Source organism: Brassica napus, chromosome C9 (assembly GCF_020379485.1).
Source record: "Brassica napus cultivar Da-Ae chromosome C9, Da-Ae, whole genome shotgun sequence".
Classification (NCBI taxonomy): domain Eukaryota; kingdom Viridiplantae; phylum Streptophyta; class Magnoliopsida; order Brassicales; family Brassicaceae; genus Brassica; species Brassica napus.
The window spans coordinates 50,256,696-50,280,243 of record NC_063452.1 but is presented as its reverse complement, the minus strand read 5'-3'; the positions used below and the strand labels follow the sequence as shown (position 1 = coordinate 50,280,243).

The window sequence follows — 23,548 nt, the reverse complement described above, 5'->3', positions numbered from 1 at the left end:
ACCGAACTACAATTCTACTCTAGACCAACTCTTCACCAAACCGAAACACGAAACAATAACAACCAATCATATTGTTTAGTACAGAAAAAGTGTTGATGAGTTTCCAAATATGTGTTTGTTGTATACAATTTCTATTCCATACTCAGAGGTGTGCCCTTGATTCACTGTGCCACTGTAACTGATCCATCTTGTTTCAGCTTGATTAAGCTGCTCTCAATGTTTCTAAGCACAGGTTTATAGCTGTAATATATGGCAAACGATTAATGATCTCAAAAACGGTTGAAGACGAAACTATGTGAATGAAACTTACACACGCATAAGCCCATTGTATGCTTGTGTTGTTTGCTGGAGTTGAGCTGAGAGTTGGAGAACTTGCGCAGATAACGATTCAGCTCTGCTCTGTCCTTTCGCCAGTTCGCTCTGAAAGAAAGGTGATGCGGAATTTTAATCACAGGTTTACCTTATAATATAACTTAAGAGCTGCTGAAGTTAAAACCTTGAGGGACAGAGTTTCAGTTCCATCTGACCCATTTGCCTGAACTTCTGGAGACACTCGTGATAGAGTACCAGCTTGTTCTGTTCTTAACTTGTCCAGAGCTTCACAGAGTTCTACATTTTGCTTTAGACATTCTTTCACCTATAAGATTTGATACAGATCAATATAAATTCCAGGGAAATGTTTCTCAAGCAAAAGCAAAAAACAACTGTGAGGCGCTTACTTGATTCTCCCACTGCTTTGATATATTGATTGATTCTTGGTAGGAAGCTGAGAGGTTCGAGTTCTCCTCAAAAAGCTTCTCTATTTCAGATGATTGGTTGTCAATCTGAAAAACATAATGTGTAAAAATTATTTCTCCACTCATACCCTTGACTATTGTATACACTGATTGCAGAAAGTTAAGACAATACCTCCATGAGAAGCTTTTGTCTACTAGTCTCCAATCTTTCAAGGGCAACAGCCATATCATGCAACTGCTTCTCAAGTATTTCTTTATCTTCCTACATGGAAACGAATCAAACCTCAAGGATTCCATAAAACGTTGAAGGCATATATGCTTCTGACTTGGCAAGTGGCGTACTGGGTTAGTTAAAATTTTCTTACCACTGAAAATACTTTTTGACTTGACTCTGATGCTTCTGCATAACAAATAGCATGGGAACAGAGTTATTGATATGTATCCAAAAGTGCACATTCAGTAAAACGATTCCTTAAATTACTCCAAAAAAAAAAACATTTTACACGTAAGCTAATGCATCCAAACACCACAGCTGCATGAGGACTAGTTTTGAAACAACGAGACTTGCAAACCATCATGTATTACCTGAGGCACCGCTAGATAAAGCTGAAATTTTCTGTTCCAGTTCCTGCTTTTCAGACATTAACGAAGCAACTCGTGTTTGCTCTTCAGCTACACGCTGTTGTTCCTGCTGCCTCAACATTGATTCTTTCTGTGTATATTAAGAGCATTACTATCGTCAAAACAAAGACTGACGAGAAAGTATCTATCTCAAACCTGTAATTCTAATTTTAGTTTGGCCATCTCTTTCTCTAATACTTGGTCCGGGGAAACTCCAACAAATGAAGTACCCATTGTTTGCTGTTGTATCGAGTTAAGCTCTGCTCTGAGAGATGCTGCATCTTCCTCCGCCTATCAACAATGAGTAAATAGTTTAGAAAACAAGAAAAAGGAAACTTAATATTCGGAAGACATAAATAAAGGCTATCTGCATACTCGATATTGTTCCTCCTCTGCCTCTTTAACACGTTTCTTCAGAGTCCTAACTTGAGCTGAGAGATCCTCCTATAAGCAATAAATCTATACCAATCAAAATGCAATCAAGGGTAGGTTATAATTGACACCATTAAAAACTAAAATATGAGTAATCCTAACTCGTGAAACAACAGCAGCATCTTTCTCCATTGCAATTTCTTTGAGAGCTTTTCTCAGAGATGGCACTGTGTTCTGTTCCTGTTATATCCATCCCACAAGAACATATGTCAAGACATTACAACACAAACTGAATGAGGAATGGATAAAGATGTCAAACAAAAAAAAAGCTTTAAACTGTAACTCACTAGCACATTCAACCGAGTCTCAAGTGATTCATTCTCAGCTTCCTTTGTCTGAAGCTGAAGCCCATAGACAAAAAAAAATCATCAATACATTTTATACACAAAAAAAAAGATACGGGATCTGCTTTCCTGCAAAGGAAAGAAGGATACCTTTGAGTACAACATTTTGTTACGCTCCTCCATGTCTGCATTCTTCTTCTGCAGCTCTTTGAGCTGAGAATATAAAGCACCAACATCGGTCTGTGGAGAGAACAAACCATAATCATCAGCAAGATCATAATATATCTATAAAACCAATACAAAACTCCTAATGTTCAATTACAGACTCAGCAAAGTTGGATGCAAATTCAAATTCGAGAATTCTCATTATCACAACCATCTCTATCTTCCAATCAAATAAAAATTTGATATAAGTTTACCTCAGAAAGTCGATTCTCGCTCTCGGATTTTCTGATCCCTGCAACGGATTACAATTGAAACAATCTAAATAGATTCCTTAATTCAAAACCAAAATTGAATAAGAGATGCAATTACCAGCCGTAGGAATCGGAATCTCGCTAAGATCTGGCCCTGAAGAAGTTTTGCTGAGCCTTTGAGCAGCTCTCTTTTGACGGATCTCCTCCAACTACGAGATCACAGAAAGCGGAAAAAGAATCAAATCATGGATGTAAAATACCGTAAGACGAAGATGAAGACGGCGACGACGGGAATCCTTACGGTGCGACGTCCTAGAGACGCGTGGTGCGAGTCCATGTTAAGTTTCCGGCAACGTCTGCAGCGGATGATTTACTCTCGCCTCTCCTCTGGAATCCCAACGTCGATTTAACGGTGAAGATAACTGCCGGCGACAAAATGAAATGTTTAATTTGGGCTTTATTGGAGAGGACAATGGGCCAGGCCTACATATGTCTCGTTTATAATTTTGGGATTTATAATTTTGTTTTTGTATTTATTTTTTTTGGTAAAATTGTTTTTGTCATCTAAAGTGAAAACGGACCAATAATAAAGAGACTCTCTCTTTCCTAGAGAGGGAAAGTTTTCTCTCAAACGGTCAAACCACTGTTCACTGATCCTTATCTTTCACAGGGGTTGAGATCAAAACTTTTTTTGTTTTTTGTTCGATCTTCGCGTTGGCGATTTTAATTTCCGGTTAGCGGAATCTCTCTTCGCGTTGGCGATTTTGATGTGATGTTTCAATCGATTCTGAGCACACTGAAAGCTTATCTTCTCAGAAAATCGATTGAAAGAAATAAATTCGGGCTTTGTTCCGGTTTCTTTACTCTTCCGTGATCTAATTCTTAATTTCGTTTGCTCGTGATGAATATCTTCATCAAAGGAAAGCTTTGATTTCGTTCCCGCAGAGATCAGACTTCATCTAGCTAGAAGCTTGCCGGAGATCGGCTTTGGATGAAGCTCTCTTTTAAGGAAAGGATGAAGAGAAGATGGACTAATCTTGGTCGATTCAAAGGAGATTCAGCATAAATTGGCGTTCATTGAACGGTCCAATAAAGGGTCTACTCTTGGATTTGATCGAGCAATCCTTGATTTAACATCCAGAGATGGTAGATAATAAATCATGGAGGAACAGCGAAAGACGGAGGAGTTGTTACAAATGGGCTGATAACAACGGAGTAGAAAGAGGAACAAGGCGGTTGAGGAAGAGTCTACGGTGGTGAAGTTTTTCTTGACGGCCGGAGTAATTAGTGTTCGCATGGAGAACATGTGTTAATGCACGTGTCGCAATTAAGCTTACCGAGAATCTGAGACATCACCCACCTCTTCAATATTGGGTTTAATGGTTTAATTTATTATGTTATATCTCTGTTCGGCCATGTAGATAAGCCCGATACTCGTAATGTTTGTTCTATGGGTTTCTGTTCAATGAAATGAACAATGTTGACAAAAAAAAAAAGGTTTAGTTAGTAACATAATAAATAAAATCTTTCGTATTGCTACATTTGAGCACAGAGCCACCATGACTATAAAGTATAAACACACACTTGTGTTACTGTGAACCTGAGAATAAAAGTTAACATGGTTACAACAACATCTATGCCACTGACTCTCCATAAGTGGATATGGTTACATGGCATTCCTGTAGCTATGAATTTATCCATTACTAAACTAGAAATTCAGATTTTGGTATGACAAGTTTGTTGGTCCTCACCCAGAAATAAAAGGCAACCAATTCAATACAGGACATATTTATTCTACTCTCCTTGACGTATAATTTATCAATGGAAGAGGATTCAGAAATGCAAACCGTGGAGTTGAGAATCTAAATAAACGAAATTACAAAACTGAAAGAGAAGCAGTGAGTTGCCCTAGAATTCACCTGGCTGATGGAATATAAAATAGGGATTAAGTTCCTCTTCAGATGGTTGTGGGATAACTTCCATAAAAGTTCATTATCTTAAACCCAATGCGATTTGCTTAGATGTTGAAATAAGATAAACCTCTGAGGTCATATTTTAGACGGAAGAACAAGAATATAGAGCTAGAGTCAACGAAGGAAGCTCATGTGGAAGCATTGGCTGATGACGTGGAAACATAAACGGTGGATACGAAGAAATACAGTAGTAGCGTAAACAGATTTTTTTTTTTTTTTTTTACTTTAGCATAAATAGATTTGTTAGCCTGTTTTACAATTCATCGAATAGATCATTTGTAATTGGCTTGTAGAGTTTATCTCTCAAGAAGGCAGACTGAAGAGATTGTTCTTGAGATCTGAGGATTGGATTTAATTACACTCGGACGTGTTTTTGATGTATACTATCTGATTGGACTTTGTTAATCAAATAACCGATAGTTTTTTGCTTAACAAAATATCATATGGATAATTTCTCAAATCCTTTGATATATGAAGTCTGAAGAGTTTGCTCTCACTCAGTTTCCAGATCAGCTCAGCATTTTGGAAAACAAAATTGACTACTTTCAAATTTCAACGATACATTAGATTTCTATCGACGACAGTCTACACTCTACGGAGTAGGACTCTTCTCACATGTCACATGAGCGTGTGTACACCACACGCGTTTCTGTCATTGTGTTGGACACATTATTGATGTTTCATGAATCCAAACTTATTGATGACTTTGTAGTTTATATATAACAAAAAGCTGCTACAAAAAAAAAAGTAGAGAATGTTAATTCATCAACACGTAAGTATTCTTGGCTTCTTGCTTTAACTGTTTGTCTGTCATTCACGCACAATATGCAGTATATAACATCTATTAACTTGTTTGTTCAAAAAAAAAAAAAACATCTATTAACTTGAAAGTTCTCATTAGAACATTAGTTTTTAAAATTAACAATGCATTATGGTACTAACACAAATCATAATTTACTAACTTTTGTAGAACTTGGATAGTGATACAGACATACATTAATAGAACTAGCAAAGCTCCATAAACATGACTTGGTATCGTATAATTGATTCTAATTTGTCTTAGGGGCTGTTCGTTTCAGCATCTTTCATCTCCATCCAGATGATTCATTTGTATGATCTATCCTGATGATCCATTCAGATTTTTGTGACTGTTTGTTTGTCCATCCAGATAGCTCATTTAGATGAATCATCTAAATGGATCTTATGTTTGTTTCTTTATTTTCATTTTCATCCAAATGAGTTTAGTAAATAAATTACCAAAATACATTTGTGTTGATTTAATATGTTAAAATTTTAATGCAATAATAACTTCTCATAAACAAAAAAATTTGATAAACATGTATTTGGAAAAAAAAACTTTAGAGTTTCAAATTAAAAAGAGTATTAATAATAAACCGACTGTAACTTTGGTTTTGGCGGAAAACGAGATTTTTCGGTTTTGAAGGGAAAACGAGATTTTTCGATTTTGGCGGAAAAATGCAATTTTGGTTTTGGCGAGAAAATGCGTTTTTGCGTTTTTGGCGGAAAAATGAGATTTTAGATTTTGGCGGGAAAACGAGATTTTTCGGTTTAGGCGGGAAAACGCGTTTTTGCGGTTTTGGCGTGAAAACACGTTTTTGCGGTTTTGGCATAAAACACATTTTTTGGGGTTGCGGAAAATGTGTTTTAGCGGGAAAATATGTTTTGGCGGTTTTCACGGAAAATGCGTTTTAGTGGGAAAACCCGTTTTTGCGGTTTTCACGGGAAAATGTTTTCTGGCGGAAAATGCATTTTGATGAGGAAACTCATTTTTCGGTTTTGGCAGGAAAACAATTTTTGTGGTTTTGGCGGGAAAACGTGTTTTGTGTTTTGGCGGAAAAACATGTTTTGTGTTTTGGCGGAAAAATGTGTTTTAGGGTTTTGGTGTGAAAACGCGTTTTTGTGATTTTGGCATGAATGCATGTTTTTGCGATTTTTTTTGCGGAAAAACACGTTTTTGCAATTTTGTCCGGAAATGAGTTTTTAGGGTTTTGGCGTGAAAAATTCGTTTTTAAAGTTTTCGCGCGAAAATGCGTTTTTGTGGTTTTGTCAATTTTCATGTATGGCAAAATGATATTATGTTTTTGTAATTTGTGAATTACATCGGGAAACATAATAGACATTATACCATATTGAATGAATCATCTCCATCCAAATGGTCCAAATTGGTTCAGGAATCAGCTGAATGGACTTTAAAATTAAACTTAAATTTCTGAAAATCATCTGGATGATCCATCCGGATGAGTTGCACGAACAAAACTCTCATCTCCATCCAAATGGTTCGTCCGGATGGAGAAGCGAACATGCCTTTAGTTTCAGGAATGATAAGATTTGTCATCTAAAAATATACTATGGTAAAAAATTCCGAAACTAAAAATGTAAGAAACTTCACGTTTTTTTAACCGCAGTTTCACCTACGGGTGAAAATTTCTGAAGATGTAAACCGCTGTTCACTTGCGAAGTGTTACCAAAAGTCAAGCTAAAATTAAAAACTCTTCGTCTTAAACCGAAGAGCAAAAAAAGTTAAAGAAAGCCCCAAAAGTCATCATGACTCGGGACAAAAAAAACAAACATTACGAAAGAGAGAGAGAGAGAGAGAAAGAAACAACTACGTGTCTCTTCGGAGATCAACCACCACAACACTTACGTTGTCGGAACTTTGTCTAGCTAACGCAAGCCTCGTCAGCAAAATCGACGCTTCATCGCACGCTTTATTCGACACATCCCCTCCGACGACGACCACGTTTCCAGCGCCAGTAACATCGTTTTCCGGTGAAGACGTTAGCTGACTGTTGACTTTTCCTTTCAGACACATTCGAACGACGTTGCATGCAGTTTCGTTTGAGACGACGTCCCAAAGACCGTCGCTTGCTAGTATAAGGAACTCGTCTTGCTTGACCCGGTCCGTTACGGTTACTTCCGGTTTGCTGATAACGTACGGCTTCAAGTAATTATCGCCTGAAATGAAGAAAAAAAATAAATAAATTTTTCGCGGCGATACGAGTTTTAAACTTTTAATTATCGAAAGTACGGAAACTTTTTGTACAGACAATACGACGGGGACAGAGTGTTTCGTCAAGTGTAATCAATGTTACTGACCTATGGCTCGTGACATTGCAAGTACTCCAAGGACACGTGGGCCATCCCAGTAGATAACCCGACCACCCGCTGCTTGAATCCGGTCTAGCTCGTCCGGACGGTCCGGCTAGTAAAACAAGAGAGAGAGACACATGTAAACAACCCTAAAAGGCATCGGAAACAGTGACACGACGGATTAGAAGAACCTAGAACTCAGAAACTTTAACAGATCTTCTAACCTAAAAAGTCATATAAATTCTTAACCACCGTCCAGATGTTGCATGCCCATTAATCAAAATCGAATTCTTCCAAAAAAAAAAAACAATAATAACAAAATAGCATTTAAAGGTGCATTAAACAAGGAGAAACTGATGGCTAAGTTTTAGACGCGACACGTAACGAAATTCTTGTTTGCCATTTTACAGTGAACCATAACCGTAGATCTAAGATACAACTATGACAGTGCCATGAACGTTTAGACAATTGTACTAACACAACTAAGAGATCAACGATGATAACCTTATGGTCGGAGGACAAAGGAATAGCTTTCCCGTTACGGCATAGAACGGCACGGGAATCTCCACAGTTAGCCACAACGATTTTCTCCGGTGTGAGGATGGACACAACCGCTGTAGACCCCACCGCATCGCACTCCGGCCTCTGAAGCTCGCACCGGCAATTCGCCGTACCACCAGCGTTCAACGCCACAGCCTCTAGGTCCATGCGCGTGAAGCTACGCGACATTGACTTTTCCCAGTCAGCATCATCAGCCTCAAGCTCCTCCTGCACTAGCTCGTGTAGCCTTTCTCTACATCTCATCGCTACCTAAACAGATTTAAAACAAGACAACATGAAAATGAGAGAACGTTAAAAACTATTAAGCTAAACTTTGATTAAAACGGTGTCGTACATGGGAACAGCCATGGCCATCGTAAACGCCGCAGTAGTGATATCCGATGGATGAAAATTCCGTTTGTTGACGGAAAAAAAACGGATGCACAGCGACGGCGTCTTCCATCTCCCGTCTTCTTCCACAGACTGAAGCGACGCCGTATTTAGGATAAGCATCTGGATCAGGCAATGCCATAACCGTAGAACTCAGAGACTCGCACAAAACGACAACCTCCTTCGCCGTTTCGGTCTTGGCTATCTCGTAAGTCACGGTCGATTCTCGTCTCCCCCGCCTCTGCAACTCGCCGTCGACGAAGACGGCGGCGTCTTGTTCACCGGAGACAAACTTGTATCGTCGGATCTCCATTCTCCGCCTTCTCGCGGCTTGAGAAGAGCTCCGTTCTCGCCTCTTAGTCGTCGTCGTCGCCACCGTCTTCTTAACCACCGTGGACGTCGTTTTCGTCATCACTGACTCGTTATCGTAGCAAATCTCAGCCATGCGATCGTTCAAACCGTTCAACACCCAAACTCCATCACTCTCTTCCTTACCACAAACTAGTTAAAGAGAGACACGGAGGAGGAGGAGGAGGAGGAGGAGGAGGAGGAGAGAAGCTTAAACAAGGTTGGCCATGGAAGCTTTATATAATAGAAGAAGATATAAAATAAAACGTCCTCTTTATTAACGGGCACCTGCCCGAGACTTTAACGGGCAGATAAAAAAAAAACTCAAATGAAGAATGAAGGAAGAAGAGAGCTTGTGGAATGGCGTGACGTATTGCTCCTCTATCTGGACGAAGAAATCGTAACCGTCGATTCCAAACACGTGTTAGTGTACTTCTCCTGAACATCGATACGAAAGAGTTACGTGTGCCAATGAGATTGTAACACAACTCAGGCCTAAAGTGAAAAGAACCTTTGATGACACGCATGTTATCTCTAAATCTCTTTTGTGAGATTTTTACCATATTTACTTAAGGACAGTTTCAATTACAAATTCCATCTGTTTTACTATAAACTACAAGATAATAACTTTATTAGATATGGGAATCAACCAATAATTCAAAATAATAACAGGTGGCAATAATCTATTTCTTACTCAGTGACAACTAATTTGGTGATGACATAAAACAATTGACCACGTGCGAAAAATTAAGAAATAGAAGGTTAAAACTAGTGGAATATGCGGAAATCAGCAAAAGGGTTTTACAATGTTAGAAACAAAAATCATTTAAAATTCATTACTTAAGTCTTTAACATTTGCTATGTTTTGTTTGTTTTACTTCTATATATATATGTTCCATTCTTTTCATCCGTTTTTCTCTAAATTATGCTTAGACATTAAGAGGTTTAAAAATAAATATCTTTTTAGGCATTATATATGGTATGAGTTACTATTCAAAGTATTTAAATGATTTGTTACCTAATTTGATAATTGACATGTGATACTAAATTTTGATACTTATCCGTTATAATTTATTATTCCAGTTTCATTTTACTTAGTGTTTAAGGTTAAATAAACTTTGATCCGTACATCAGTACGTCTGTACGGATAACTTTTCATTTTATAAATATATAACTTTGATATTATCACAAATATTTATAAATATATATCTTTGATATTATCACAAATATACTATAAAAAGCATATTGATTTTGGATAATTTGTATTTCCATGTTTTGTCTAAAAATATACTTTAGCATTGCTATTTTAGTATATTGCACGATTTTATAAGTAAATATATTTTTCAATTTAAGTAATTTAGTCGCATTATTTTAGTAAATTTTATACATAGAGCAACTATCATATTATTTTAGTATATTTTATTGATATATGATATTTTGAATGTTATGATATTAATTTTTAATTTTATTTTTTATAAAAAAATTCATCTATTTTTTTATTAACTTCAGTATTCAAAATATTATACAACTTTGATTTTTACAATAATTTTTTTTCTCGTGTTGTATTTCCAAAACAATTATATACTTTACCTTCTACGATTTTATCTTTTTCAAAATTAGGAATATTATCATTTGAGCTTGAAATATATAGTTTCAAAATTTTATATTTGGTCAAGATAAATTTGGAAATTATACAACTATTATTTTTGAGTTTGAAAAATTATATAACTATTGATTTTTTTTGTTACTAAATCAATGTATTACTTTGCTAAAAATCTGACAGTAAGATATTTTATATTTTCTCAACTTATTTTTATAATCAACAATAAACATTAAATATCAGTTAAATTATTTCTTATTGTTTTCTTTAATTAATTATTAAAATTTCAAAGTTTTCAAATAGCATATTTTGTAAATAACACTTCTAAAGATTAGTTATATACTACTATATTTTGTATATAAGCATTTTTAGATAATAAATTATTAAGATTATCAAAATAAATAAAAAGATAATATATAGTTGTAGATAAAAAAATTTAACATATGTTAACAATTTTATTTTTTTTGTAGGAAAATATTACATAATTTAAAAAATTTAATCTTTTAAACTGTGAATGATATTTTAATCTTTTTAAACGGTGAATGATATATTTTTTAAATGAAAGTGAGTTTTAAGGAAATATTTTAATGGCAATTCTATCAAATAGCATTTTTAAGTTGTTGTCAATAAAATAACCGTAAAAATGAAAATGGCCGAAAAACCTTTTTTTTTGAAAATTTTAATTTTTAGTTTTAAAAATTTGAAACCTCACCCCCAAAACTTCACCTCATAACTATAAACCCTAAGCCTATATTAGTTAAATATAGGAGTATAAGTGTATAGTTGTCCTTTAATTAAACATCTTTTGATCATTTTCCTTTTTGAAGACTATTTTGTGAAAATAAACTAAAATGTATATCTATGGAATTTCTCTATTTTAATTTACCAATTTTTAATATAATTTTATATTTAATTCATATATTACTTCTGTTTTAATATAATATAGACTATCATTATAAAATTGTTAAAAACAGCATAGAATTTTAATATCCTGTTTTATAATAAAAAAAATTAAAAATTAATGTTATATTACAAATTAAAAAATTAATCAATGAATTAATTTTTTTAAATACTTAATTTTTTAATAATATTTGGTTAGATTTTTTCTCGATATTTTTTGTTAAAATAAAATTTAAATTTAAATTTAAATTTAAAATTGATTTATTACTAAAATTCTTATAATTATTAAGAAATTTTTGAAATGTTATATATTTAATAGATTACTTTAAATAATCAAATAGTTGAAATTGATGAAATGAACATAGTATTACTCTGTATGGTTGATAAAAATTATATTTGTCTTATAATAATGAGGATACACATGGAATAAAAATGTAAATTTTTATACAATTTATCTAGGTTACATAAAAGTATTATTATATAAGGCTAATTCAATCAATAACAAAAATGTAGTATTTTGTGGTTAGTCACAAATCTCAAGTAACATTACACTAGATGATAATCTGCGCGCATGCGCGGACTAAAATTTTTATATTTGGGGAAATTTCATGTTTACACATTCATTGTATCATTATTCATTTTTACCACCACTAAAGAGACAATTTCAAAAATACATTATTCACTAAGTGGCAAAAAAATTCTTATACCCTTGTTCTATATATATATATAATAAATATTTATTTAAATAAATAAAAACAAAATTTTTTTTTTTATATTTTCAAATTATACTTTTTCAAATTCAAACTTTTTTATAATTTTGTTTTTGATTTTTTTTATTTTTTTTTTAATTCTTTTAAATTTTTTTTTTCAAACTTTTTTTTTGAAAATCAGAAATTATGTTTGAAACTATTTTCTAATTTTTTTTAAAAAAATGTAAGTACATAGTTATATATCTATAGAATCCTAAATTTCACATTTCAAAAATCCTACCCCACCCCTCAACTCTAAATCCTAAGTCTAGATTAGTTGACTCTATGGGTATAAATGTCTTTTACTCTTCATTAAAATTGAGAGTAAAAGTGGTTAGTATAAATGTGAAAAGTGATATTATGAATATAGTATTTGTGGCAATTTTCCTTTATAGTAAAGTTTTTTCATTAAATGGTTTTAACTTCATTTTGCAACATTATAATTTTTATCGATTGTAACTGACGAATGTAAATGTTGGTCTTTTAAATGTATCACTAGATTTTGACCCGCGCTTAGAAAGTGCGGATTTGTTTGTTTTTCATTTATTAATCGAAAACTGATTTACAAATTACCATTATTTTTCATTTCGAACCATAACAATTGAGTTTTTAGGTTTTTATCATTTGTTTTTTTTCTCTTCAAAATATGGTATTTGTTCGAAATATGGTAGCTGTTCTATAATAATGTTTGAGTTTTAAAATTTGTTTTCATATCTGACCTAGATTCATGTTTGAACCTATAGACCCGATACATTGTATATAATCCTGTTCGGATTTAATGAAAAATTTGTTAATTAAAAATCCGATATAACCCGGTAAAAACCTAAAAACTCACTATTAACCCGCGATCTGATACTATTGATCCGATAACAAAATATCTTATAGTACTTTTTAAAAAAATTGATTAAATTACTCATATATTTATTAATATTACATAAATTAGTGATTCCTTAGAATTTGATAAAATTTTATCATGTTATCTAAATAAAAAATGATAATATAAAATAACTTATTGATATGACAATATTAGTTTATTTTCGTTATTAATAACCTATTATAAGTTTGTGTTTGTATTTTAGATTTAAAAATTTATTTTAAGATAGTTTTTAAAATATTCTTGAACACTCGTAATTGCCATATTAATATTATGTATAAAATGACATTATACACTGAAAAATGATATTCAAATATGTATATGATATATGGTGTAGGATATACGATTTTGGTTTGTATTGAAAATATGTATAATATTCAAATGATCTATTTTGAATATTGATACGTATATTTAAGAAAATAATATTTTCATGTTTCTTAATTCATTTATTGTTCATAATATATTTATACTTATATTAAATTTAAAATTAATATATATTTTAAATATATATATAGGCCTATTATTTATAGATCCATTTAGGTGTATCTGTAGGCCCAAAACCAAAAGACTTAAATGCCATTAATGAATTTTATTAATTCTTTGTAAAAATAAGGGTATTTTTGAGAAAACTGCAATTTTCATTAAGGATATAATTTGAGAATGATCCTCTTTTAATGGTATTGATTGTTATGGATGAGTTAACGTATTACATGTCATTTTAGTTATTTTATTATTTTTAGATATGTATATGGAGTGCTTTCATTCTCGTTTTTGTTTCATTGATATGAGTTTTTTAAAAACTTTTCTATGAATTCGGTGAATTACATAAGTGTCAATTTAAAAACATAGACATCTGTAAATATTAGTTACACTCCATATACATATCTAAGAATCAAATTTTTGAAGAAAATCTCCGGTAAACTCTATACACATATTAGTATTTAAATCTAGTATATCAAGCTGATATAGAATATAAGTGCAGAAATAAATTACTTATTTTTTTAACCTACGTTTTTTAATTTAGTTATTTAAGAGTATATATATATATATATATATATATAATAATTTATTATTCTAGTATATGTAAACTATGTATAAACTAAAAACTGTTTGATTTATTAAATGATAAACTAGAAAACTTATAATAAAAAGTTCAAATCTCTAGTCTTTCAATTATAATAGTTAGATATAGTATTAGGGAGAGACAAATAATAGAAGAATGATCAAATCTCTCATTCTTCGAACAAAATCAAAAAGAGGTGAATAAAATCTTGTCACGATATTTCATTAAAATTTCTTTAGAAATGAAAATCATGACTAAATTATTTAATGTGAAAGAAATAATATGCATATATACTACTTCTAATATTAAAAATTACTTTAATTTGAAAAACCGTATTTATGGGATTGTCAATATCAAATAAAATATTAGAAACCACTTATTTAAAAAAAAAAATTGTATAGATAAATCAAAACAAATACATTTTGTTAATTTATGATCATGTTTTTGTACATAAATCAAAATAATCATTTTATTTACTATATATGGTAAATAATTATGCTTTAGTAATATCAATATATATATATAGTATATTTTAATAGAAATATTTATTATTGACACTTTCTTTTCATATGAGTTTATTAATATTTGTATATTTTCTATAATAAAAATTTAAACCGTTAATCACAAAAAAATTTATGTGATACTTTTCAATACAAATTTCAAAATTAAAATATTAAGATCTCAATAAATTTTCACAGCAAATTTTGAAATTAATATATTTTTATATGGTATGTAATTTAATTTAAATAATATTATATATATATATATATGAATATCTATTAATGAGACTTCATCTTCATATGCTTTATAATCATTTGTATCTTATTTGAAGAAAAAAACTTAAATCATTGATCAAAAATATTTCAATGTAGAATTTTTACCGTTTTTAATAATTTGTAGTCATTTTTAAAATTCAAAATATAATATAAAAGAAAAAAATCTAATTTTTTTTATATTATATGCTTAATGTGATTTTTTAATTGCTTTTAATAATATAAAATTAAACAAAAAAATGTTATCAGATATTAATCATTAATTGTAATGTATATGTTAATCATATTAGGTAATTTTGTAGCTTTTATTTAAGGAAAGAAAGAATATTCTTTTGTACACTACTAATTAATTTGATAGTTAGTATAATATATATTTATATGGACCGATTTATTTTTCTAAACATTCTAAAAATCATCCTAGTGATGACACGTGGCTACGAAAACATGTTGTAATGCTCCAAAATTAATATACACGGAAATTTTGTCTAGAACAAAATACATAACTTATTATGAAACAAAATAAAAAAATATTAAAACACCAAATAAATTGAAATATAATGAATATTGAAAAATATTTATGCCATCGTCGTTTTTCTATTTGGATGCAGTATCTATTATTATTATTTTTTTAATTTTGATATAAAACATATTGTTCTTCAACCTAAATCACTATAAAAATTATTGGAATTTCTTTCTCTTAATTATTTTTCTCTTAATTATTATTATCTGCTTTAAAATTGCAAATTAAACTATGTGACATAAATTTAATATTGATATTAAGACTATATTTGAATGTTACAATTTTATTTAAAATGTTTATCTGTTTTAAAATTAGATATACCATATTATTTTTGTTTCATATTAATATTAAATTTTGTGTCTCAAAAATAAATAATTATCTCTGTAGCCATTTAAAAGTAGAGGTTTCCGCAAAAAAACCTTCAATGTGTTTTTTTCTTTTTTGCACATTAATCCGTGAAATCAAAAACCCACATGTCAACACTTCTAGTGCCAGTCAAACCGCAATATAAACTATTCATGTATTGATGACGTGGCAATTGTTTACCTTTTAACAGAAATTAAAACAACGTCGTTTTGATACTAGGCATTTAAAAAAAACTGAACCCAAGTGAATCGAACCTGGCACCACCTCCAAACTTAACAAGTGAGCAAACCATCGTGCTAGTCATCAAGGCAAATAGTATTGTCAGTTGTCGAATCGTCTATGTAATATTTCTTTTATTAAATCAGCGTTATAAAAAAACCTCAGCTACATTCATTTATTAAATATACGAAAGCTTATATATATTATGTGTTTCGGTTAAAACTTTACTTTTTCCCATTTTAAAGACGTTTTTAAATGGATAAAACAAGTCTTTTGGGATTCTAATATCACAAATTGGGGCTTTCAATTCAACCTCTCATATTACAATTGGGGATTGGGGATTCTAATATCGCATTATGTTCATCCTCATCATCATTGAACGAGCCTCAATTCCCTACTCTAAGAACCCTAATTCCTGATATTAGAATCCCAGAAGACCTGTTTTTTTTCGTTTAAGAATGTCTTTAAAATGGGGAAAATGCAATTTAATCAAAACACATAGTATATATATATATATATATATATATATATATATATGTTGTGGTATATTTAATAAACGAATGTTGCTGATTGGCGTGATGCTCACATGTTAAGTTTGGATGTGGTGCAAGGTTCGATTTGCGTTGGGTTCGATTTTAAAAAAAATGCCTAGCATCAAAACGAAGTACAGTATAACCTCTTTAAATTAATATACACTAAAAATATCTATAAAATAATATAATTTTATAGTCTCAAATTGAGTTTTTGGTTCAATTAGTATATCGATAAATTAATATCTCTATAAATTAATAAAAAAAATTATAGTTTTGGTGTAATCTCAACATTATTAATTTATAGAGGTTTCAGTGTCGTTTTAATTTTACTTAAAAAGTAAACATATGGCACATCATTAATACACGGATGGTTTATATTGCGGTTTGACTGCATTTGGAAAGTTAACCTGTGGATTATTGATTTCGCGGATTAATTTGCAAAAAAAAAATACGTTGAATTTTTTTGTGAAGAAAACCCTTAAAAATATGCACTCCCTTCGCCGCAATAACTTTATTTTCGAAGCAGCTTCGAAAACGACAAGGGAAGCTCTCCTCAACCCGTCTACGTTTCCGGAGTTTAAGAACATTACCTCAGTGATCAACGCCTTCCAGCAAGCTATAGAGGTATGGATATTAGACCACACAACTACTCGATGCAGCTGCGAATGCAATAGCTAGCTCAGTGACTGCTGGCCATCGCTCCCAATCTTACATTGCCTCTGGTGGTCCGGTTTGGTTACACCCTCTAGTTGCATCAGAAACGGGGGACAATGACCTGTGCACTCTAGCAATTATACTGGGTTGTTGTCACGCCCTACAGTCAGTGCCGTCTTAACCAATATAATAGCCTTGGGCAAAACACGAAATTTGGACCCTTTTATAAATATTCTCTATATTTTTTTCATTGCATTTCTTTTAACTTGATCTCTAAGACCCGAAACAAACAGAAAAAGTATCCCAAAACTAATGGTGAAAGTATATATTTCTTATTATTTTATTTTTAATAAGTAAATTATTTTTACTTAATCATGAGCATTTTTTGATAATTTAACAGATTGAATGAATCTTTAAAACAACACAAAACAAATTATGGACCTATGAATCCATGACAAGTGTCCATGTTGTTATGGGTAAGAGCCGGCATTGCCTACAGTGTGTCTCGTCAATTGTTAATGGTGCCTACTGGCATTAGGCCTAGGACTTATTATCCGAGATTCAGATTTGATCTGAAATCTGCTCCGGATCCGCTCCGAAAATAGGATATCTGGAGTGTCTAGATCCGAATCCGGATAGTAAAATCTTGGATCCGTCCAAACCGAATCTGAATCCGGATATCTTAATTTTAGGTCCGGATATTTAAACCACATTAAATTTTTAAATTTCATTAATGTTTATATATGATATATTAATATTTATACATGAATTAATCTTATAATATTATATTTTAGTTTTTACAATATTATAGACATATATAAATATATTTATAAATATTTAATTTATGTATTAAATTTAAAGATTAGTATTTTAAAAAAATATATTTTTAATTATTTTTACGGATCCGGATCTGGATATCCGCGGATACGAGTAATAGAATATCGTGACGAATATCCGAAATCTAGATATCCGGAAACCACGAATCCATATCTGGATATTAAATTCACGGATCCGACGGATCCGGATCCGGGTACCCTGAATTTCCCGGATATCCGGATCCGTCCTGGCATCTTCGTTTTTCCCTTTTTTTTTTCTTTTTGATTCTCTGGTTTAGTACTGATGACTAGTGATGAGTATCTCTTTGTACCCACATACAATGTTTGAAGTTTGTTACATGTGTAAAAAAAAATTTATCTTGGTATTTAACTAGTGAACAATTTAGTAAAAACTATAAATATATTTGGCTCATGGCATCAAAAAACCTACGCACCGCTCTGTATATTATTATATTATATATCATGTATATATGTTTGTGTGTTATGAGTATGAAATGATAAGTAGATGCTCAAGTTGATGTTTAGTGTTCTGATTTCTGAACACATGTTAAATTTGATAGAAACCACAATATGGATGGAAAAATTCAACTATTACCTAACAACTAAAATTTTCGGAGAAAATATTCTGCTGTCTTTAGTTTATGACCACAAAGCACATATAGTTTATAATACTCGACCAAGAGTATATGTTCTTAAATTACGGGAATTTGATTTATTATGTGATATTGTACTGTGAAATATTTTTTTCGCTTCTAAATGATTGATATAGCAAATATTTATTTTACAATTGATTTTTATGTTTAAGAGCATTTCTAATGTATTATTTTATTTTATATTCAAAATGGATGTGTGAGTTTTATTTCAATCCTACTTCATTTTAAAATTACAATAAAATGATAAGTAAAAATAAAATAATTATTTATTTTATGAGTAATTCCGTTTTTACTATATTATAAAATATAAAATAAGTTATGATTTTTTAATTAAAAAATGTCAATAAAAATAGAATAGGATGAAAATTGCTCTAATACATATTTCATTGAATATTGCATGATTTTTATAATATGTTTTCTTTTGTTAGCAGTAAAAATTGATTTAGTATAATTTATTATAAAGTTAAATGGTCATTCTAATTTTTAAAAAATATAAAAATCTCTAAATATGTTTCTTTGAAAAAATAGTGAGTGATATAGTGGTTTATGGTAGTGTGTCTAAAGTTAATACATACGTGAAGAAAAGAAAAAAAGTTAATACATACGTGTTATGATAATAGAAACTGAAAGACTATAAATCAATTTTACTCCCTTTTTGTTAAATTATTTTCAGTTTTTAACTTTGTATTTTATTATTGCATTTTATAAATTTGTCTAAACACAAATGCTAAGTAAAATAGAAATTCTTGTATTTTACAAAAAAACCCCAAAAATGACATTATGTTAACTAAAGTTGTCACTCGCTGGACTATCTTAAATATATTTTCGTTTATTTCGTGATAATATTTTTTTTTTGACAACGCATTTTGTGATAATATATTTAAAATAAAATCAAGCGCAAAATATCTTCAATGAAATACAAGTACTAGAGGTGGGACGGATCGGATAGTCAGAGAATTTTAGGGTATCTGAATCCAGATTCTTATCCAGGGATCCATGTTTTTACTATTTATATCCGGATTCTGGGTTTCCGGATATTTGGGTGTCGGATATCCTTCTAAAAATTGTAATATCCGATGGATATTCGAATCCAGATTTAAATCCTAAAAATAAATAAATAATACTATTATAATATATTAAAATATTGAAAATAATTTAAAAATAAAAATAGAAAATGTTTAAATTATTTCTATATATACTATTAGAAAATTTATATTGAATTTATATATACTATTATAAAATAAAATAATAAATACAATTAATATTTATATATAAATATTACTATTTTTGAAATAATTATCAATAAGAATATGGATCCCGATATCTAGATTAAAAAATTAAAATATCCGAATCCAAATTCAGTTTTGACGGATCCAACATTTTACTATTCGGATATGACCTCTCATGAACGGATTTGGATCGGATCTCAAATTGAGTCTGGATCTTAGATAATAATTCTAGCCCTAGCGAGTATGTAGGTGGATTTTGGTCTATTCAGACAATTGGGGACCACCTCTTTTCTAAATGTAACAAATATAGAACACCTCCAGGCTCCAACCATAGTTTTAGGAGGGATTCTAAACATTAAAAAAAAAAATTAGGAGAGATTAGAACACTTCCAACTATAGTTTAAAAAAAAATATTCTCACTCCAACCATAGTTTTAGGAGGAATTCTAAAAATTAGAACACCTCCAACCATAATTTTAGAAAGGAAAAAATTCTTATCTCACAATTTTTAGAACTCCACTGCATCTCCACATAACACTTGTAACCTATGCATCAGTTAGATTTTTATTTTACAATTAACTTTTAACTGTCTAATATTTACCAAATATTAATATTTTTCGTTTTCTTTTAGAAACTCTTTGGAATTTTTATTGTTGAAGGTGCTCTAAGTGTATAACGTACCTCTCTACCGGACACATATAGCTCTCCGACCCAGTGAGATACAAGTACGTCCTAATCCAAGATATTTTTCAAGACTCATTTGGCTGACTAGAATATGACAACTTTTTTTTATCAACAGAATATGCAAACTAAAATCTATAATCAAAGAGAATCAGAAAATTAGAAGAAGCTGTCAGACAAAAGGCTCAAAACTCAGCTTGTATGATGTAAAAATCTAAAAGAAATTGAAGTTTTTTTGGGTTTAAATGTTAAATTAAAGCTGTTCAATTGTTGCTGCTCTTCCAAAATCAACAATTAAAGACAATTATCTATTAATAAACAAAAAAATGAAGAGCTAAAACAAGAGAAGTTCATCTTTTACGGGAAATTCTAGGACGTGGCGGAAAATAATAGGATGACGTGTGAGCTGATTTAAAAAGATAGCATCCGCTGATTTTATGGGTCCTACCTTTACAGAACAAAATAAAAGGTTGGAAATTTTTATTTTTTTAAACGAAGCCACGTGTACGCTAAAGCTGGATAGCAGTTGCCAGGTACTTGAAGTTGACGGTAGGCAAATACATTGCGCCACGTGAAAGGTTTTCTGATATATTTGTAGCAAAATGAAAAGTTATTATCATATTACTTTGTGCTTAGAGACCATTTTCCTTGCATTCGTCGAGCTATATACCAACCATCATCACTTTCAAATCTTATAAAGAGATCGAAATAGTATATCAATTTTAACTAACAAACACCCAAAAAACACCAAAAAATCCAATATGTATATTGTTGACTGATAGTTAAACGATAGAGCTTATTATTTGTTTTGTTTTTTGTTATTACGTAGTGACACCAATATGTATAATGTTTTTTTTTTTTGAACTGACCAATATGTATAATTTTCTGCTGGTAAACTAGAACATTGACGATAACAAGAAAAAAGTAACTGGAAGCATGGCTAGTTACTTTAGTAGGTGGTTGGAGATCAGCTTTCGGTAAGGAGACAATGGTTATGGCTAGCTAGTTTGATTAATTATCCCATCTTTGTGTTGGTAACCTTAAAATGAAAGCTTACCAATTTCTCGTAAGAATTTCTACATCACACATTATTATGATTTGATAAAATGCAAAACACCCTTTTCTTTCTAGTGATTGAAGCCCGATTTGATAAATACTCAATTTTTTTTTTTTTTTGAAACTAAAAACTCAATTTGATGCGTAAGTTTTGTGTGGTAATGGATATTTTTTTTATGCCAAACTCAATATATGATTTTGTGTATTTAGAATCGTTTAAACTTATGCATATAGGTTTTAGAAGGTTACCAAGAAAACCATAGCTTCAAATAGTTTAATGTTCCATATCTATGGCATTTCTGACATGTGTAAGGTGGGTGTTTTTCTAGCCAGTAACGATTTTAATTATTAATGTGAATCTAGTTATCTTATCTATTAATTTAGGATCCTAATTTTTATCTACTATTGAAAGGTTGTCATTTAAATTTGGACCTGTTCAGGATATTATCATTTAATATACACTCTCATTATACGTACAATCTAATTAATGTTGACCTAACTACTTAATTTAAACCTGTCATTAAAAAATACTTTAATCAAATCAATACTAATTGAAAACACTATTTACCGGTTTAAAATACTATGTCATATGTATCAGATTATTATACTAATATGTTTGTATCACTGTTTTGCATGATTTAAGTTACGTAATGCAATTGAATCCAACTAATTAATTGTGATTTAGCATAGCCTTTAAGGCTTTAACTTATGTATCTCATTCTTATATTAACTATTTTGCATTACATAAGACATTATTATGAGCGTAAGGTATATACTCCCTCTGTTTCATTATAAGTGTCGTTTTAGGTTTCGGCACACGGATTAAAAAAACAATTAATTTTGTACATGTCTTATAAAAAAACACTATTACATATATACCTAACCATATTTCAACCAATAGAAAAATAAATTTTGCATAAATTTAATAAATTTTGCATTGAAAATCGAAAACGACAATTATTTTGTAACGAAAAAAATTCTCTAAAACGACACTTAATATGATACGGAGGGAGTATCATTTAGACTATTGATGCGTAAAAAAAAAACATTTTTTATTAATGGAAATAACTTATTCTGACGTTCAATGTTTATGATAAACATTAATTACCTATAGTATATCATGTCATTTTTATTTTCTTTTTTTTTTGCTAACCTATTATTTTTTCTAATACGAAAATTATTTCAATAAATTATCCAAAGAATATTAGACGTCACTTTGTCGTATATTGACAACTCCAAAATACAAACAATATAAATAATAATCTCTAATTTTTTATGAAATATTATCGGAAATTAATTAATTATTCAGTAGCCAATACCATTCCCAAAAACTAATCAAATTTTTCTGGAAATCAAATATTTTTTATAATCAAATCAAATAGTCTTTCATATATATTCCTTAATCTTTGAAACATCCCACTTAAATAGGACAAAATAAAAACCTAAAATCTTTTCAAAATGTCGCCATTTTTCTGAAAGTCTTTTTATTTGAAATCTAAGCTTTTAAGAATGAATCTTAACAATAAACTTAATTTTCCAATTTTAGAAATATAATTCAACAAACGTGTTTAAATTTTCAGTTTTTCAAATATGGTATGTTTAGAATACTGGTAATATATTATTTTTATATAAAAATAATTATTTCCTAAGTCTAGAACTAACAGCTTCAGAATTATAGGGTAGCAAATTTTAGTCATAGATATCATATTCTTAAAAGTAAATTTTAAGAAAACTATAATCGGTTTAATGAACCCAGTGTCACTACGGCTAACTCACTGCTTTCTTATTTCCAAAATTATTTGCTTAGCGTAAATACAATTTATTAGGGCCTACTTCTGGATGAATCATGGAGCATCCAAGTTTAATTTCTTTATTTTTGGAATTAAATTTACTACTTTTAGTAGAGAGTCTTTGGAACTTATTATCAGATGAAACTGTAAGTATACTATCATAATAAACTTTATAGTTAAAATTTGATACATTATTAAAAC

General features: G+C 30.4%; 2 protein-coding genes across 2 annotated transcripts; both read right to left on the bottom strand.

Annotated features, from left to right (window-relative positions):
- Nucleotides 1–31: 31 nt before the first annotated feature.
- LOC106433306 (protein Daple) lies at nucleotides 32–2,974 on the bottom strand. The gene is made up of 15 exons (XM_013874156.3): nucleotides 2,792–2,974; nucleotides 2,609–2,699; nucleotides 2,494–2,531; nucleotides 2,225–2,314; nucleotides 2,078–2,131; nucleotides 1,893–1,970; nucleotides 1,734–1,802; nucleotides 1,515–1,649; nucleotides 1,323–1,449; nucleotides 1,103–1,137; nucleotides 910–999; nucleotides 720–824; nucleotides 497–637; nucleotides 311–420; nucleotides 32–240 (listed from the first exon to the last, which is right to left on the bottom strand). Exons 1-15 carry the CDS (start codon nucleotides 2,825–2,827, stop codon nucleotides 162–164), a joined length of 1,278 nt encoding a protein of 425 aa, XP_013729610.1. The 5' UTR covers nucleotides 2,828–2,974; the 3' UTR covers nucleotides 32–161.
- A 3,878-nt stretch (nucleotides 2,975–6,852) lies between these two features.
- Nucleotides 6,853–9,082, bottom strand: LOC106433287 (probable protein phosphatase 2C 78). Its single transcript, XM_013874142.3, has 4 exons — nucleotides 8,470–9,082; nucleotides 8,079–8,384; nucleotides 7,581–7,686; nucleotides 6,853–7,439 (listed from the first exon to the last, which is right to left on the bottom strand). Exons 1-4 carry the CDS (start codon nucleotides 8,947–8,949, stop codon nucleotides 7,090–7,092), a joined length of 1,242 nt encoding a protein of 413 aa, XP_013729596.1. The 5' UTR covers nucleotides 8,950–9,082; the 3' UTR covers nucleotides 6,853–7,089.
- Between the last annotated feature and the right edge of the window lie 14,466 nt (nucleotides 9,083–23,548).

Bases quoted from the DNA above. Each gene is read 5' to 3' on its own strand.
- LOC106433287 (XM_013874142.3), bottom strand. From the start codon at position 8,949: ATGGCTGAGATTTGCTACGATAACGAGTCAGTGATGACGAAAACGACG. The intron at 7,687-8,078 runs GTTATCATCGTT...TTGTTTTACTAG, and splicing joins CTTTGTCCTCCGACCATAAG to CCGGACCGTCCGGACGAGCT. The intron at 7,440-7,580 runs GTCAGTAACATT...TCTTCATTTCAG, and splicing joins TGCAATGTCACGAGCCATAG to GCGATAATTACTTGAAGCCG.
- LOC106433306 (XM_013874156.3), bottom strand. From the start codon at position 2,827: ATGGACTCGCACCACGCGTCTCTAGGACGTCGCACC. The intron at 1,971-2,077 runs GTGAGTTACAGT...TGGATATAACAG, and splicing joins AGACTCGGTTGAATGTGCTA to GAACAGAACACAGTGCCATC. The intron at 241-310 runs GTAAGTTTCATT...CATATATTACAG, and splicing joins TACAATGGGCTTATGCGTGT to CTATAAACCTGTGCTTAGAA.